The sequence below is a fragment of the Rousettus aegyptiacus genome, unplaced genomic scaffold (assembly GCF_014176215.1).
Source record: "Rousettus aegyptiacus isolate mRouAeg1 unplaced genomic scaffold, mRouAeg1.p scaffold_m13_p_9, whole genome shotgun sequence".
Lineage (NCBI taxonomy): Eukaryota > Metazoa > Chordata > Mammalia > Chiroptera > Pteropodidae > Rousettus > Rousettus aegyptiacus.
The window spans coordinates 66,407,543-66,422,220 of record NW_023416312.1 but is presented as its reverse complement, the minus strand read 5'-3'; the positions used below and the strand labels follow the sequence as shown (position 1 = coordinate 66,422,220).

Below are 14,678 nucleotides of genomic sequence, written 5' to 3'. Positions count from 1 at the left end.
CAAAAGACAATGTGAGAATTCAAAAACACTGCTAGAAATGAAGAATCTCTCTGATGGGCTCATCAGTAGATTGGAAAGAATCAGTGAACTAAAGATGCCAATAGAAACTTCCCAAACTGAAATAAAAATGAAAAAAAGTACAACAGACTATCTAAGAACTGTGTGAAAATGACAAAAAAATTATATATTAATATAATAGGAATGCCAGAAAGAGAAGAAAGGAAAGAACAAAAGAAGTATTTGAGTAATAATGGCTGAGAGTTTTCCAAAATCAATGTCACATCAAAGCAGAGATCAAGGAAGTTCAGAAAATACAAAGCAGGATAAATATTAACAAATCTACACTTATGCATATCATATTCAAATTGCAGAAAATCTAAGACAAAGAAAATATATTAAAATAAGAGGAAAAGTACATTATCTATGGAGGAATGAGAATAAGAATTATATTCTATTTCTCTTCAGAAACTATGCAAGCAGGAAGAGAGTGAAATACTTAAATTGTTGAAAGAAAAATTCCACCAACCTAGAATTCTGTATCCAGCAAAACTGTCCTTTGAAGGTGAACGAGAAACAGAATTCCTCAGACAAACAGAAATAGAAGAAATTTGTTGCCTGCCTTGAACAAAATGTTAAAAAATAATTCTCCAAAAACAAGGAAAATGATAGGTCGGAAATTCAGATCTACATAAAGAAAGATAGAGCATTTGAGAAAGAATAAATGAATGTAAAATTAAATATTTTATTTTATTTTTTATTCTTAATAGATCTAACAAAAGAAATGTTCAAAAATAATAATAAATAACAATGAATTGAGTGATTATATCTTATGAAAAAGTGAAATGAATGACAGTAGTCTTATAAAGGATGGAAGGAAGGAATTGGGAATACTCAGCTATAATGTACCTGCTCTACTTGTAAAGTGGTATAGTGTTATTTGGATGTGGACTTAGATTAGTCGTAAATGTGTTTTGAAAACTAAGGCTACCACTATTTTTTTAAAGAAAGTATGATTGATATGCTGAGAGAAGAGAGAAATTGGAATAATGGAAAATGTTCAATTAAAGCCAGAGAAGGCAGAAAAAAAGTAGAACACACACACATACAAAATAAAAAAATTTGAACTCAATGAATCAAAAGTAATTACAAATATTGTCAATATTAATCCAACTGTAATCTATAATTTAATTGTGAATGGTCTATACACAGTAATTAAAAGACAGTACTAGAGTAGATAAAGAAATCCACTTTAAATATAAAGATACATACAGAGAAAAAGAGATGGAGAAAGATAAAGCATGATAACACAAAAGAAAGCAGGAGTAGCTATATTAATTTCAGGTAAAGCAGAGCAAGGAAAATTATGTGTATATACATAACAAAGCATCAAAATCTGTGAGGCAAAAGTTATCAGAACTGCAAGGAAAAGCAGATAAATCCACTATTACAATTGGAGTACAATTGGAGACTTTTATACCCCTCTACTAATAATTAAGAGATTCAGAAGGCAGAAAATCAGTAAAGATATAATTAAACTAAACAGCACCATCAATCAATCAATCAATCAATCAATCCAGCAGATTTAATTAACATCTGTAGAATATTTCACCCAACAAATGCAGAATACACATTCTTCTCAAGCTCACGTGGAACATCATCAAGATAGACCACATTCATGGGTCATAAAACACACACTAACAAATTTAAGGGAATATAAATTATATAACGTATACTCTCAAACCACACTGGAATTAAAATAGAAATCAATAACAGAAAGATAGTTGTAAAAATCCAAAAATAGTTATAGATTAAACAATACGCTTCTAAGTATCACATTTAAAAATATTTTTAATTATTTGAAAATAAAAATAAACATCAAAATTCATGGGATGCAGTGAAAGCAATACTTAGTGGAAATTTACAGTGTAAATTAATATATTAGAAAAAATAAATATTGATGTTAAAAATCTAAGCTTCATCTTAGGAAACTAGCAAAAAAAGAACAAATCAAATATAAAGTAAGTGAAAGAAAAGAAATTTAAAAAAATAAAAGCAGAAATCAATGAAAGCAAAACCAGGAAAACAGAAAAATCAATGAAACCAAAAGCTGGTTGTTTGAAGAGATTAATAAAATAAATAAAACTCTAGCCAGGTTAACTAAAGGAAAAAAGAGAGAAAGGACACATTACTAGTATCAGAAATGAAAGAAAGACCATCATTACTGATCTTGTGTACATAAAAAAAGATAATAAAGGAATGTTATGAACAAGTCCATATCCATGGATTTAATAACTTTGGAAAAAAATGACCAATACCTAGGAAAACACACCTACCAAAACTCATACAGAAACAAAAAGATTGTCTTCATGGCTTATAGCTATTAAATAAATTGAATCAATAATTAATAACCTTCCAAAACAGAAAGCACTAGGCCCAGATAATGAACTGGTGAACTTTACCAAATATTTAAGGAAGAAATAATATCATTATTGTACAATCTGTTTCAGAAAATAGAAGCAGAAAGAACACTTCCTAACTCATTCTATGAGACCAACATTATTCTGATACCAAAACCAGGCAAAAACATTACAAAGATCAGTATGTCTCATGGAAAAATCCTCAACAAAATATTAGCAAATCAAATCCAACAATGTAGGTAAAATCCATGACCAAGTGAGATTTATTCCAGGTATGCAAGGCTGTTTTTAACATTCAAAAATTAAGTGATGTAATCCATCATATCAACAGGTTAAAGAAGGAAAATCACATGATCATATCAATAGACACAGAAAAAGTATATGAAAACTTCAGCACTATCCAGTGAAGTAGGAATAGAGGGGAATTTCTTCAACTTCATAAAAACCATCTACAAAAATATCTACAGTTAACATCATACTTAATGGAAAGAAACTAGATACTTTTCTCTTACCATCAGAAACAAGGCAATTATGTCTCCATTAATTCAACATCATACTTGAAGTCTTAGCTAATGCATTAAGATGGAAAATGAAAATAAATGGTGTACAGATTTGAGAGGAATAAATAAAACTACCTTTATTAACAGATAACATGACTATCATGTAAAATATCCTAACGAATGAATTTTTAAAAACACTCCTGGAATGTTAGGTGATTATAACAAAGTAGAAGGATACAAGAATTATATATGTCAATTGCCTTTATACTAGCAATGAGCAATCGAAATTTGTAATTAAAAACCCAGTGCCATTTACAGTAGCACCAAACCACCTATCAAAATACTTAGGTATAAATTTAGCAAAAAGTGTACAAGATCTATGTGAGGAAAAGTATAAAACTCTCAGGAAAGAGATTAAATAAATAGAAAGTTATTCCATGTTCATAGAGAGTTAGACCCAATATGGTTAAGATACTGGTTCTTACCAACTTGATTTATAACTTCAATACAATACCAATCAAAATCCTAGCAATTTACTTTGTGGAAATCAGCAAAATGATTCCAAAATTATATGGAAAGACAGAAAACCCAGAATTGCCAACACAGTGTTGAAGAAAAACAATAAAATCAGAGGAATGACATTACTTAACTTCAAATTTACTATAAAGCTACTGTAATCAAGATAGTGTGGTATAGCTGAAAGAATAAACAAATGGATCAGAGAAACAATAGAGAGCCCAGAAATAAATGAACATATATAGTCAACTTATCTTAGGCAAAAGAAACAAAGACGATTCATTAGAAAATTCATTGGAAATCTTTTCAACAAATGCTGGAAAAACTAGACATACACATCCTAAAGAAACAAACAAACAAACAAATAAATACACCAACCTTAAAACTTTCATTAAAATAATTTGAAATGAATCAAAAACCTAAATGTAAAATACAGAAGTATAAAACTTCTAGAAGTTAACCTACGAGAAAATCTTGGTTATCTTAGGTTTGGTAATGAGGCTTTAGATATAACACATAAGGCATGCTCCATGAAAGAAAAAAAGATACATTGGATTTCTTTAAAAGTAAAAAATATATATGTTGTTTTTTAATGTTTCATATCCCACATATAAGTGATATCAGGTGATTTTCAGCCTTTTCTGTCTGGCTTATTTTGCTTAACATAATTATCTTGAGGTCCATCCATGTTGTAGCAGATGGCAGTAAACCTAAAAGCAACAAATGAACCGGACAAACAAACAGAGACTCATGGACATTGATAATGGACTAGTGGTTACCAGAGGGTAGGAGGAGGAGGGGAGAGGTAGACAGGGTAAAGGGAATCGAATATAGGCGGGGTAGGGTGAAGTGGGTAAAGAGGATCAAATATATGGTAGCTGAGGGAAACTGGACTTTGGGTGGTAATTACACAATAGAATATATAGATGTCAATTTATAATGTACACCTGAAAATTATATAATTGTATTAACCAATGTTACCCCAATAAACTTAATTTAAAAAAATATGTTCTGCAAAAGACACCATTAAGAGAATGAAAGGACAAGTCACAGTTTGAGGGAAAATATTTGTGAAAGACATATTTGATAAAGGACTTGTATCCAAAATATACAAAAAAAAGTCTTAAATCACCACAATAAGAAATGAACGACCTAATTAATAAATGGGCAAAACAGATAAACAGACACCATACTAAATACGATATACAGATGGCAAATAAATATATAAAAAGATGTTCAACATCATATGTCTTTAGGAAATTGCAAATGAAATCGATGAGTGAGACACCACTATATACCTATTAGAATGACTAATACTGAAAAATACAACACCAACGAGAGCTATCATTCATTGCTGATTGGAATGCAAAATGGTACTCTAACTTCGGAAGACCATTTGGCAGTGTTCAAAGCTAAACATAACCTTACAATATGATCCATCAACCATATTCCTAGGTATTATCCAAATGAGTTGAAAACTTATTCACAATTAACAATAATTGGAAGAAGCCAAGATGTCTTTTAATAGGTGAATTGATAAACAATGGAATATTATTCAATGATCAAGCTATAAAAACACATGGAGGACTTTGAATACTTATTGCAAAGTGAAAGAAGTCAGTCTGAAAAGACTGCATGCCCTATATGACATCTTGAAAAGACAAAACTATAGAGACGGTAATAAAATCAGTGATTTTGAGAAGTTTGGGGAATAAAAGAGGCAAGAGATGAATAGGCAGAATGCAGAGGATATTTAGGGCAGTGAAACTATTCTGTATGATACTATAATGGTGGACATATGTTATAACACATAGAACTATACAAAACAAAGAGTGAACTCTCATGTAAACTATGTCCTTTAGTTAATATATCAATATTAGTTAATTAACTGTAACAAATGTACCACACTAATGCAAGATATTAATAACAGGGAAGTGGGGATGGAGTCAAAAGGGGAATATATAGGAACTCTATACTTTCTGCTCAATTTTTATGTAAACCTAAAACTGCTCTAAGAAATAGTATATTAATTTAAAAAAAAATGACTGGAGGGACATTACTAGAATATTAAGTGTGGATATCTTCTGGTAGTAGAATTGTGTGATTTTCTCTTTATACATTTCTTTTTTATTATTTTTGTGAGGTATGGTTAATATGCAACAAACTCACCCCTTTTTAGGGTACAGTGAGTTTTGACAAATACTTCCTGTCATCAGGAACCACCATAATGAAGATATAAAATGGCTCCATCACCCAAAAATTTTATTCCGTGTCCCTTCATAGTAAAATCCTTCCCCCACCCCAACCATGGTAGCTATGGTTCGGTTTTCTGTTCCTATAATTTTGCCTTTTCCAGAAAAAAGTAATTGGAATCATATAGTATGTAGTCTTTGAGTCTGGCTTTTTTTCATTTAGCATAATGCCTTTGAAATTTATCCACGTTTATGCATATTAGTCCTTCATTTTTTTTACAGCTGACTAATATTCCATTGTTTGAATGTTTATAAATTTATCTGTTGAGGAACATTGGAGTTGCTTCCAGGTTTCGCTGACAACTAATAGAGATAATTTATACATCTATGTACAGGCTTTTAAAAAACGTACACTTATTTCATTCAGGGAAATACTTAGGAATAGGATTGCTGGGTTGCATAGTAAGTGCATTTTTAACTTTAAAACTGCCAAGTTGTTTTCCAGAGTGGTTGTACTTGTTCATTTCCATCAGCAAAGTATGAGGAGAGTTCCAACTGCTCATCGGCACTTGCTATTGTCAGTTGTTTTGAGTTTAGTCATTCTAATAGATGGGTAGTAATATCTCATCTTGCTTTCAATTTGCATTTCCCTGATGACTAATGATATGTTTGACACCTGTATATCTTCTTTGTTGAAGTGTCAATTCAAACTGAATTCACATTTTCTTAAAAATCGGGTTGTTTGCCATTTTATCCTTAAGTTTTGAGATTTCTTCTTTTTATTTCATTATTTTTATTTTTTAAGATCATTGGGTAACATTGGTTAATACAATTATATAATTGTTGAATGTACATTATAATTTGACATTTATATATTCTATTGTGTGATTAACACCCAGAGTCCAGTTTCCTTCAACTACCATATAATATTTGATCACCTTTACCTTGTCTACCTCCCTCCTGTTTTTCCAGCCCCTACTATCTGTTAACCATTAGTCCATTGTCCATGTCCCTGACTCTCTGTTAGTCCTGTTCATTTGTTGCTTTTAGGTTTATATCCCACATATAAGTGATATCATGTGATTTTCAACTTTTTCAGTCTGGCTTATGTCGCTTAGCATGATTATCTCCAGGTCCATCCACCTTGCCGCAAATGGCAGTATTTCATATCTTCTTATGATTGAGTAATATTACATTGCATATATGCACCCTAATGTCTTTAGCTAAGCATCTATCATAGGACACTTCGGTTTCTTCCATGTCCTGGTCACTGTGAATAATGCTGCTATGAACATCTGTGTGCAAATATCTTTTTGGATATGGGTTTTCAAGACTTTGGGGCTAACACCCAGTAGAGGGATTGCTGGATCATATGGTTGATCAATTCTTAGTTTTTTGAGGAACCTCCATACTGTTTTCCATAGTGGCTGTACCAATTTGCAGTCCCACCAGCAGCGTATGAGGGTTCTTTTTTCTCTGCATCCTCTCCAACACTTGTTATTATTTGTCCTGTTGATTATAGCTATTCTAACAGGTGTGAGATGGTATCTCATTATGGTTTTGATTTGCATTTCCCTAATAGCTACCGATGTTGAGCATCTTTTCATATATTTGTTAGCCATTTGTATGTCCTCTACGGAGACGTGTCTGTTCATGTCCTCTGCCCATTTTTTTGATTGGATTGCTTACTTTTTTGTTCTTATTGACTTGTGTGAGTTCTTTGTATATTTTGGATCTTAGGCCCTGATTGGAGGGTTTTCTTGGAAATATATTTTCCCATCCAGATGGTTGTCTCTTTACCTTGTTGATGGTTTCTTTTGCTGACCAGTAGCTTTTTAGTTTGATGTAGTCCCATGCATTTATTTTTGCTTTTACTTCCTTTGCTTTTGAGGTCAAATTCATAAAATCCTCTTTAAGTCCAAGGTCCTTGAGTTTTGTTCCTATGTTTTCTTCTATGCATTTTATTTTTCGAGTCTTATATTCTGTTCCTTAATCGATTTTGAGTTAATTTTGGTGTGTGGTGATAGACAACAGTTTAGTTTCATTCTTTTGCAGGTGTCCTTCCAATTTTCTCAGCACCATTTATTGAAGAGGCTTTCACTTCTCCACTGTACGTTTTGGCTTTTTTGTCCAAAATTATTTGCCCATATAAATATTGGGTTACTTCTGTACTCTCGATTCTGTTCCACTGGTATTTGTATCTGTTTTGCTGCCAATATCATGCCGTTTTGATTTCTGTCACTTTCTAGTATAATTTGAAGTCAGGCAGAGTGTCGCCTCCAGCCTCATTCATTTTTCTGAGGATGGCTTTGGCAATTCGGGGTCTTTGTGCTTCCATACAAATTTGATGAATTTTTGTTCTATTTCTTCAATAAATTCCGATGGGATTTTGATGGAGATTGCATTAAATCTGTTGTTTTTCCAGAAAGATTTATTATATAAAGGTCTCTCTTTAGCCTGCTGCAAATAAGGCGCTCTTCTTTTGTTTTCCAGTAGGTGGCGTCTAACCCTTTTGGATCCCTGCTTAATTTAAAGCCTAAATGTCTTTTTTTTTTCTTGTAGACATTTAATCATACTTGCTACTCTCAGTTTCAGTCTCTGTCAGCGTTAGCAACAGTTTTGGTAGTGTTTGCTCAGACTCTGCTGGGGCTCCGCAGTGTTTGGTCTTGGAGCGTATGGGGGGAGGGGCCCTCTGGTTCTGCTTTTGAGATCTACTGCTTAGCCTCAGTTTTGCAACTGAGCTGGTAAAAATCAGCTGTTGTTTCTCTGCTGTCCCGTTCTGCTTCTCTGCTTTGTGCCCTGATGACTGGGCCCTAGTGCCGGCTGCTAGAAGTTTCAGCACTTCCAAGTAGGTTGATCAGGGCAGTCGCCGCACCTTTACCCCTCCCTCTCCTCCTGCAAGGAGTTTTGGTGGCTTCTTTATTTCTCCGAGTCCATCGCCCAACACACATGGTTCTGGCCTGTGGTAGCTCTTATGCTCAGATCTCATGTTCAGACATGCTGGTGTACAGTTTGGGTGTTTTTTTGTTGAGTTTTAGATGTTCAGCTTATTGTTGTTTCTGGGAGAGATATCTGAGAACATCTCTCACTCTGCCATGTTTCCTTGCCATATCCGAGATTTATTTGTATATTCTAGAAAAAAAGTTATTTATCAGAAATGCAATGTGTAAATAAGCTCTCCCAATCTGTGCTTTTCCTTTTATTAACATTGTCTTTTAAAGGCAGTTCTTAATTTTTATGAAGTCTTATTTTATAATATTTTTATGGATTGTGCTTTTAGTGTCATAATTAAGAATTCTTTGCCTAACCCAAGATCACAAAGATAGCCTCCAATGTTTTCTTCTAGAAGTTTTAAAGTATTAGGGTTTACATTAAAGTCTATCTATGATCCATCTTGAGTTAATTTTTGTATGTGGTATGAGATATGGATTAAGTTTCATTCACTTTATCTTTTGCATATGAATATCCAAATGTTCTAGCAGCATTTATTGAAAAGATTCTTGTTTCTCTATTGAATGGCCATTATACTTTTGTTGAAAATCAATTGACCACATAAATGTAGGTTATTTTTTACTCTTCATTCTATTCTGTTGATATATTTGTCTAAACTTTTGCCAACACCACATTGTCTTGAAAACTATAATTTTACATTAAGTCTTGAAATCATGTAGTGTGCATCCTCCAACATCTTTCTTGTTCAAAATTGTTTTGTATCTGCTGTTTCCTTTTCCTTTCCATGTACTTTTTAAATTAGATTAGCAATTTTTATAAAATATCCTGCTACTGTTTGGATTTGGATTGCACTGAATCTATAAATCATTTTGGGGAGAACTGACATCTTAACAATGTTGTGTCTTCCCTGTCCATGAACAAGGTATAACTCTCCATTTCTTTTTAGACCTTCTTTGATATCTTTTATCAGTGTTTTACAAGTTCTTTAGTGCAGATTTTACACATATTTTATTAGATTTATACTTCAATATTTTATGTTTTAGGGGAGCTATTATAGATGGCACTTTTTCAAATTTCGATTTCTAATTGTTCATTAAAGATTATATAAATGTGATCAACTTTTTTATATTGGCCTTGTGTTCTACAGTTTTGCTAAATTCTCTTACTATTTATAGTAACTTACATAGATTCTTTGTAATTTTTTTGGAAACAATCATATCATGTATTAAATCAAGACAGTTTTATTTTTTATCCAACAGATGCGATTTTTACTTCTTTTTCTTCCCAGATTTCACTGGCTAGTATCTCGAAGAGAGATGAAACAGACATCCTTCCATAATTCCAAATCTCAGGGGGAAAGTGGTTTTTTTTTGCCATTAAGTATGATGTAGCTGTAGGGTTTTTTTTTAAATTTAATTTTATTATTAGTTTCAAGTATATAGTACATTGGTTAGACATTTATATAATTTACAAAATGATCCCCCTAATTGCTCTTTCTCTCTGGCTCTCCACCTAGCCATTTCATTAATGCTAACTGCATTCCCTATGCTGTGCTCCCCATCCTCATGACTATCTATCAACTACTAATTTGTACTTCTTTAACTCTTCACCCCTTTCGGCCTGTCCTCAAAACCCCCCTCTCCTCTGGCCGTCACCAGATTGTCCTCTATAAGTGAAATCATATGGCATTTATCTTCCTCTGCCTGACTTACTTCACTCAGCATAATAACCTCTAGGTCCATCCATATCATTGTGAATGGTAGGATTTTATTTATTTTTTTAATGACAGCTGTAAGTTATTTTTGTAGAGTCCCTTTATCAAGGTGAGGAAGGCCCTTTTCTGGTTTGTTTAGAGTTTCTGTCATGGATGTATATAAAATGTTGTCAAATGCTTTTTCTGAGTCTTTTGCAATGACTACATGGTTTTTCTCCTCTGGTTGGTTGATATGGTAAATTCCATTGATTGAATTAATGAATGTTGAATCTTCAGAATCAATCCCACTTGCTCATAAAGTATTATCTTTTCTATTTATTGTTGGATTTAATATGTTAAAATTTTGTTGCAAAGTTTTGTATCTATGTTTATGAGGGATATTGGTATGTAGTTTTTTTCCCTTGTAATATCTTTATCTGGTTTTAGTATCAATGTAATGCCTACATCAAAACTTCAGTTGGGAAGCACTCTCTCTTTTTCATTTCTCTGAAATATTTGGTAGAATGTTAGATAGAATTCACAATGAAGGTATCTGTCCCTGGAGTTTTCTTTGAGCAAAAGTTTTTAACTACAAATTCAATTTCTTTACAAGATATACAATTATTTAGGTTATTGATCTCTTTTTGAGTGAGCTTTAATAATTGTGTCTTTCAAAGAATTCATGCTTTTCATCTAAATTGTTAAATTAACTGGTATAAAGTTATTCATAATATTCCCGTTTTATCTTTGTAATATTTATATGATTTATAATGCAGTCCTCTCTTTTATCATTAATATTTGTATTTTGCATCTTTTCTCTTTTTAGTTTTGTTAGTCTTGCTATAGGTTTATCGATTTTATTGATCATCTTAAAGAACCAGGTTTTATTCTCATTGATTTTTTTTCCTATTGATTTTCTGTCTTCAATTTCATTAATTTCTGCTTTTTATTATTTCTCCTATTCGCTATTAGTTTGTTTTGTTTTACTTTTTCTAGTTTCTTAAGGTGTTGATTTAAGGCTTTGCTCCTTTCCTAACATAGGTATTTAGTAATATCAACTTCCCTTTAAGTACTTCTTTAGCTGCATTTTATATGTTGTGTTTTCATTTTCATTTAGTACGAAATATTTTCTAATTTTCCTTTTCTTTTTCTCTTCAACTCGTGGGCTATTTATAAGTTATCAGCATATTAAAAGTTGTATTCTTGTGCTGGGTTTGTGTGTAATGTTTCTTTATTCTATATACTTTTATGTACTTATTTTGTTCTTTTTGTGTGTTTGTATATGTTTTTCAGTTTTCTACATTGAACATGTATTACTTTTCTAATTAGAAAATAATCACTATAAAATAACACTTTACATTTTGTAGCACTTTATAATTTACAGAGAGCTTCTCCTACTCATCCAACATCTAGGAGTGAAACATATAATCTGTATTTCACAGATGTTAAAAAAATGAGATCGATATAGTTTAAATGACTTGCTCAGTGCCATACAGCTAAAGTAAGGATTCAAACCAAGATTTTCTGACTTACTCAGAAGAAGTTGGAAATAAAGATTTGAAAAGCAAATTAGAATTTAGGGTAGTTGGAAAGAATCATAGAGGGTTTTTGAAGGAGCATGCAACTTGAGAATCTCTGATTACTAGTGAAGTTGAACATCTTGTCCTGTTTATTGCCTATTCCCATTTCTTCTTCTCTAAACTGCCATTCATAGCCTCTGACCATTTTTCTATTGGATTTGTTAGCCCTTTATCGATTGATTTGACTGATTAAAATATTCCAGATATTAACACTTTATTTGTTAGAACTATCTTCTCCCAATTTCTCGCTTATCCGTCTTTTCTTTATTATTTCAATTCTGATAATCATGGAAATGTGTTTATTTTGAGGTGTCTTGGTTTATTTTGGCTGTGTGTGATGAGAAGCAGGAGATAGAAGAGGATGGAATTGGAAGACAAAGTATATGATTTGGAAATTCATTTACCAATAATTTTTTGATTGTTTGCATGTATTGACCACAGTGTGCTAGGCCATGTGATAGAGAGTAAAGAAAAAATGGTACCTACTTGTTAGGACCTTTCACCCTGACAGAGGAATACAATATATAAAATAAGACAAATAACATAGTATGTACTCAAGTAACTATGGTCCAAGATAAGCTGTGACTGTCAAAATTTCCATTTCAGCAAAAGGAAGGATACATTACTTTTGAGTTAACTGAGAGTTGTTTATGCAAGAAGTCTATAAGTTGATTGAGAACAAAAACTGTGTGTATTTTCGCGTACTATTTTATCTTTAGCACTTAGCATAGTGCCTGACAGAGTAAATGCTGAAGTATTTGTTTAATGATTGAATTATGTTAGCATATGCGGCAAAGTCATTTATAGGGACCTAACACAATGTATTTAGTCCGTCATCCCTACACCACCACCAGGTAGATAGATCTAAGAATGTTCTGATAGATCAGCATTTTAGACAATAGTTTGCTTTTACAAAGCAAGGAAGGACAACCTTTTCCAAAAGGACACATGACATACTCTCTTATCTTACCATTTTAAGAGAGCCCTAGTCAAGATTTTGACTTCAGTGTCAGTCAAAACTGGGTTTGAGACTTACATCAGTTGCTTATTGGTTATATGACCCTTGATTTGCATCACCTATAGCATTAAACAATAGAGTAGTGCCCATCTTACTAGGTCATTGTAGGATCAAATAAACAAAGCATGTAAAACTCTAAGCCAATAGTAGGGGTTCTGTCAATATTCCTTATACCTCTTTCCTTGATATACACTAAAATGGGTGGAACTTGTGATTGCCTTTGGATTTTGTGACATGATCCCTGTTTTCTAACAGGCATGTTCTCTATCTCTTTCCTCACAGATTCAGAGACATATTGTGTTTTTCAAGACAAGAAGTATAGAGTGGGTGAGAGATGGCATCCTTACCTGGAACCATATGGGTTGGTTTATTGTGTGAACTGCATCTGCTCAGAGGTACAATTTCTCATGACATGTGATTTCCCAGTTAGCTCCTCAGCATGCAGAGGTGCTTTCAGGGCCCAGATGGCCAGGGAGCATGGTGTCAAAGCCTAAAAGAAGTTAATCAGATCACAAGGAAAAATACACATCTTCTATCTTCCTCTGTTGCCTTTTAGCTTGATTTTAATGGGATTTCTGAATGTTTGCTATGGAAAGATATTTATGGTCTCTTAGCCAAATGACATAGGACATGGCATGAGAAGGCAAAATAGCTTGACAGTGGGAGTGGATTGAAAGCTCAATATAATTCCTAGATTGTAAGACAAGACCATTTTTTTTAGAAACCATTTTTAGGGTTTGCCTTTAAATGAGAGATTAGGACAGACTATATACTGGTTCATTGGAAAAGCGTATTTTACATTATCTCAGACTATAACTGTAAGATTGAGGTCGGGAAGTCTTGGCTTGTAGTTGGTAAGGATTAGAGTTCCTTGGCTTGGCCTTGGTCCCTGTCCGGTCACTCGAAGAGGTATTTGGACAGCTTGAATGCCATCTTTGCAATAGAGGAAGTGGTTAGTCTCATTTTCTTTCCATGGCCTTGACCCAGGACCACAGTCCTTTCTGAACAAACCTCAATCATTATACCTATAGTTTCTAAACTTCAGCAGTATTGATGTTTGGGAACATATAATTCCTTGCTGTGGAGGCTGTCCTGTGCATCATAGGATATCTAGCAGCATCCCTGGGCTCTACCTACTAGATACCAGTAGCACTAACCCCAATTGTGACAAATGAAAATGTCTCCAGACATTGCCAATGTTACCTGGGGAACAAAATAATCCCTGTTGGAGATTCACCGCACTAAGGAAGTTAGGAAGGGAGGCCCTGAGAATTAAGAATTCCGAACATATAAGAAAGAATTTTCAGGGCCAACTTCTCACTTGAGACCTCATAAAAGAATTGCAACTCCCCTCTAGTGCCCAGGTAGAACAGGAGCAGTCACTTGCAAGCCTGATTCTTTTGCCATTTGAACAGAAAATTGGAGTTTCAGAATTTTGAGCATGTGGTAACCTAACCTTCAGAGATTATCAGGTGGTGTTAAGAGGCTGCAGGGTTCTAGAGTCAAGATAGACCAAATTTACAACCCTGGTTCTGCCACCTATGAGCCATGTTACATTGGAAAGGTTATGTAACCTCTCAGATTCCTTCAACTTATTTAAAATAGGATAATGATATTGCCTATTTCATAGGGTTGTAGTAAAGATTACATTCATGAATCCATTTCAGTCACCTAAAACAGTGATTGTTCATGACCAACATTAAAAAAAATTTAACTATCATCATCATCATCATCATCATCATCATCATTATCATTATGGTTATCATTATTTTTATAAATTGATTAACTCTAGAACAGAATTCAGTATAAA

General features: G+C 33.1%; 1 protein-coding gene across 6 annotated transcripts in view; it reads left to right on the top strand.

The window, feature by feature from the left end:
* The window catches only part of CHRDL1 (chordin like 1), a 138,051-nt gene that overhangs the window by 26,750 nt on the left and 96,623 nt on the right, over positions 1-14,678 (top strand). For all 6 annotated transcript variants that reach the window (XM_036226926.1, XM_036226925.1, XM_036226923.1 and 3 more), the window contains one exon: positions 13,151-13,263. In XM_036226926.1, the coding sequence (XP_036082819.1) occupies positions 13,151-13,263 (113 nt within the window). The remainder of the gene's footprint in view (positions 1-13,150; positions 13,264-14,678) is intronic.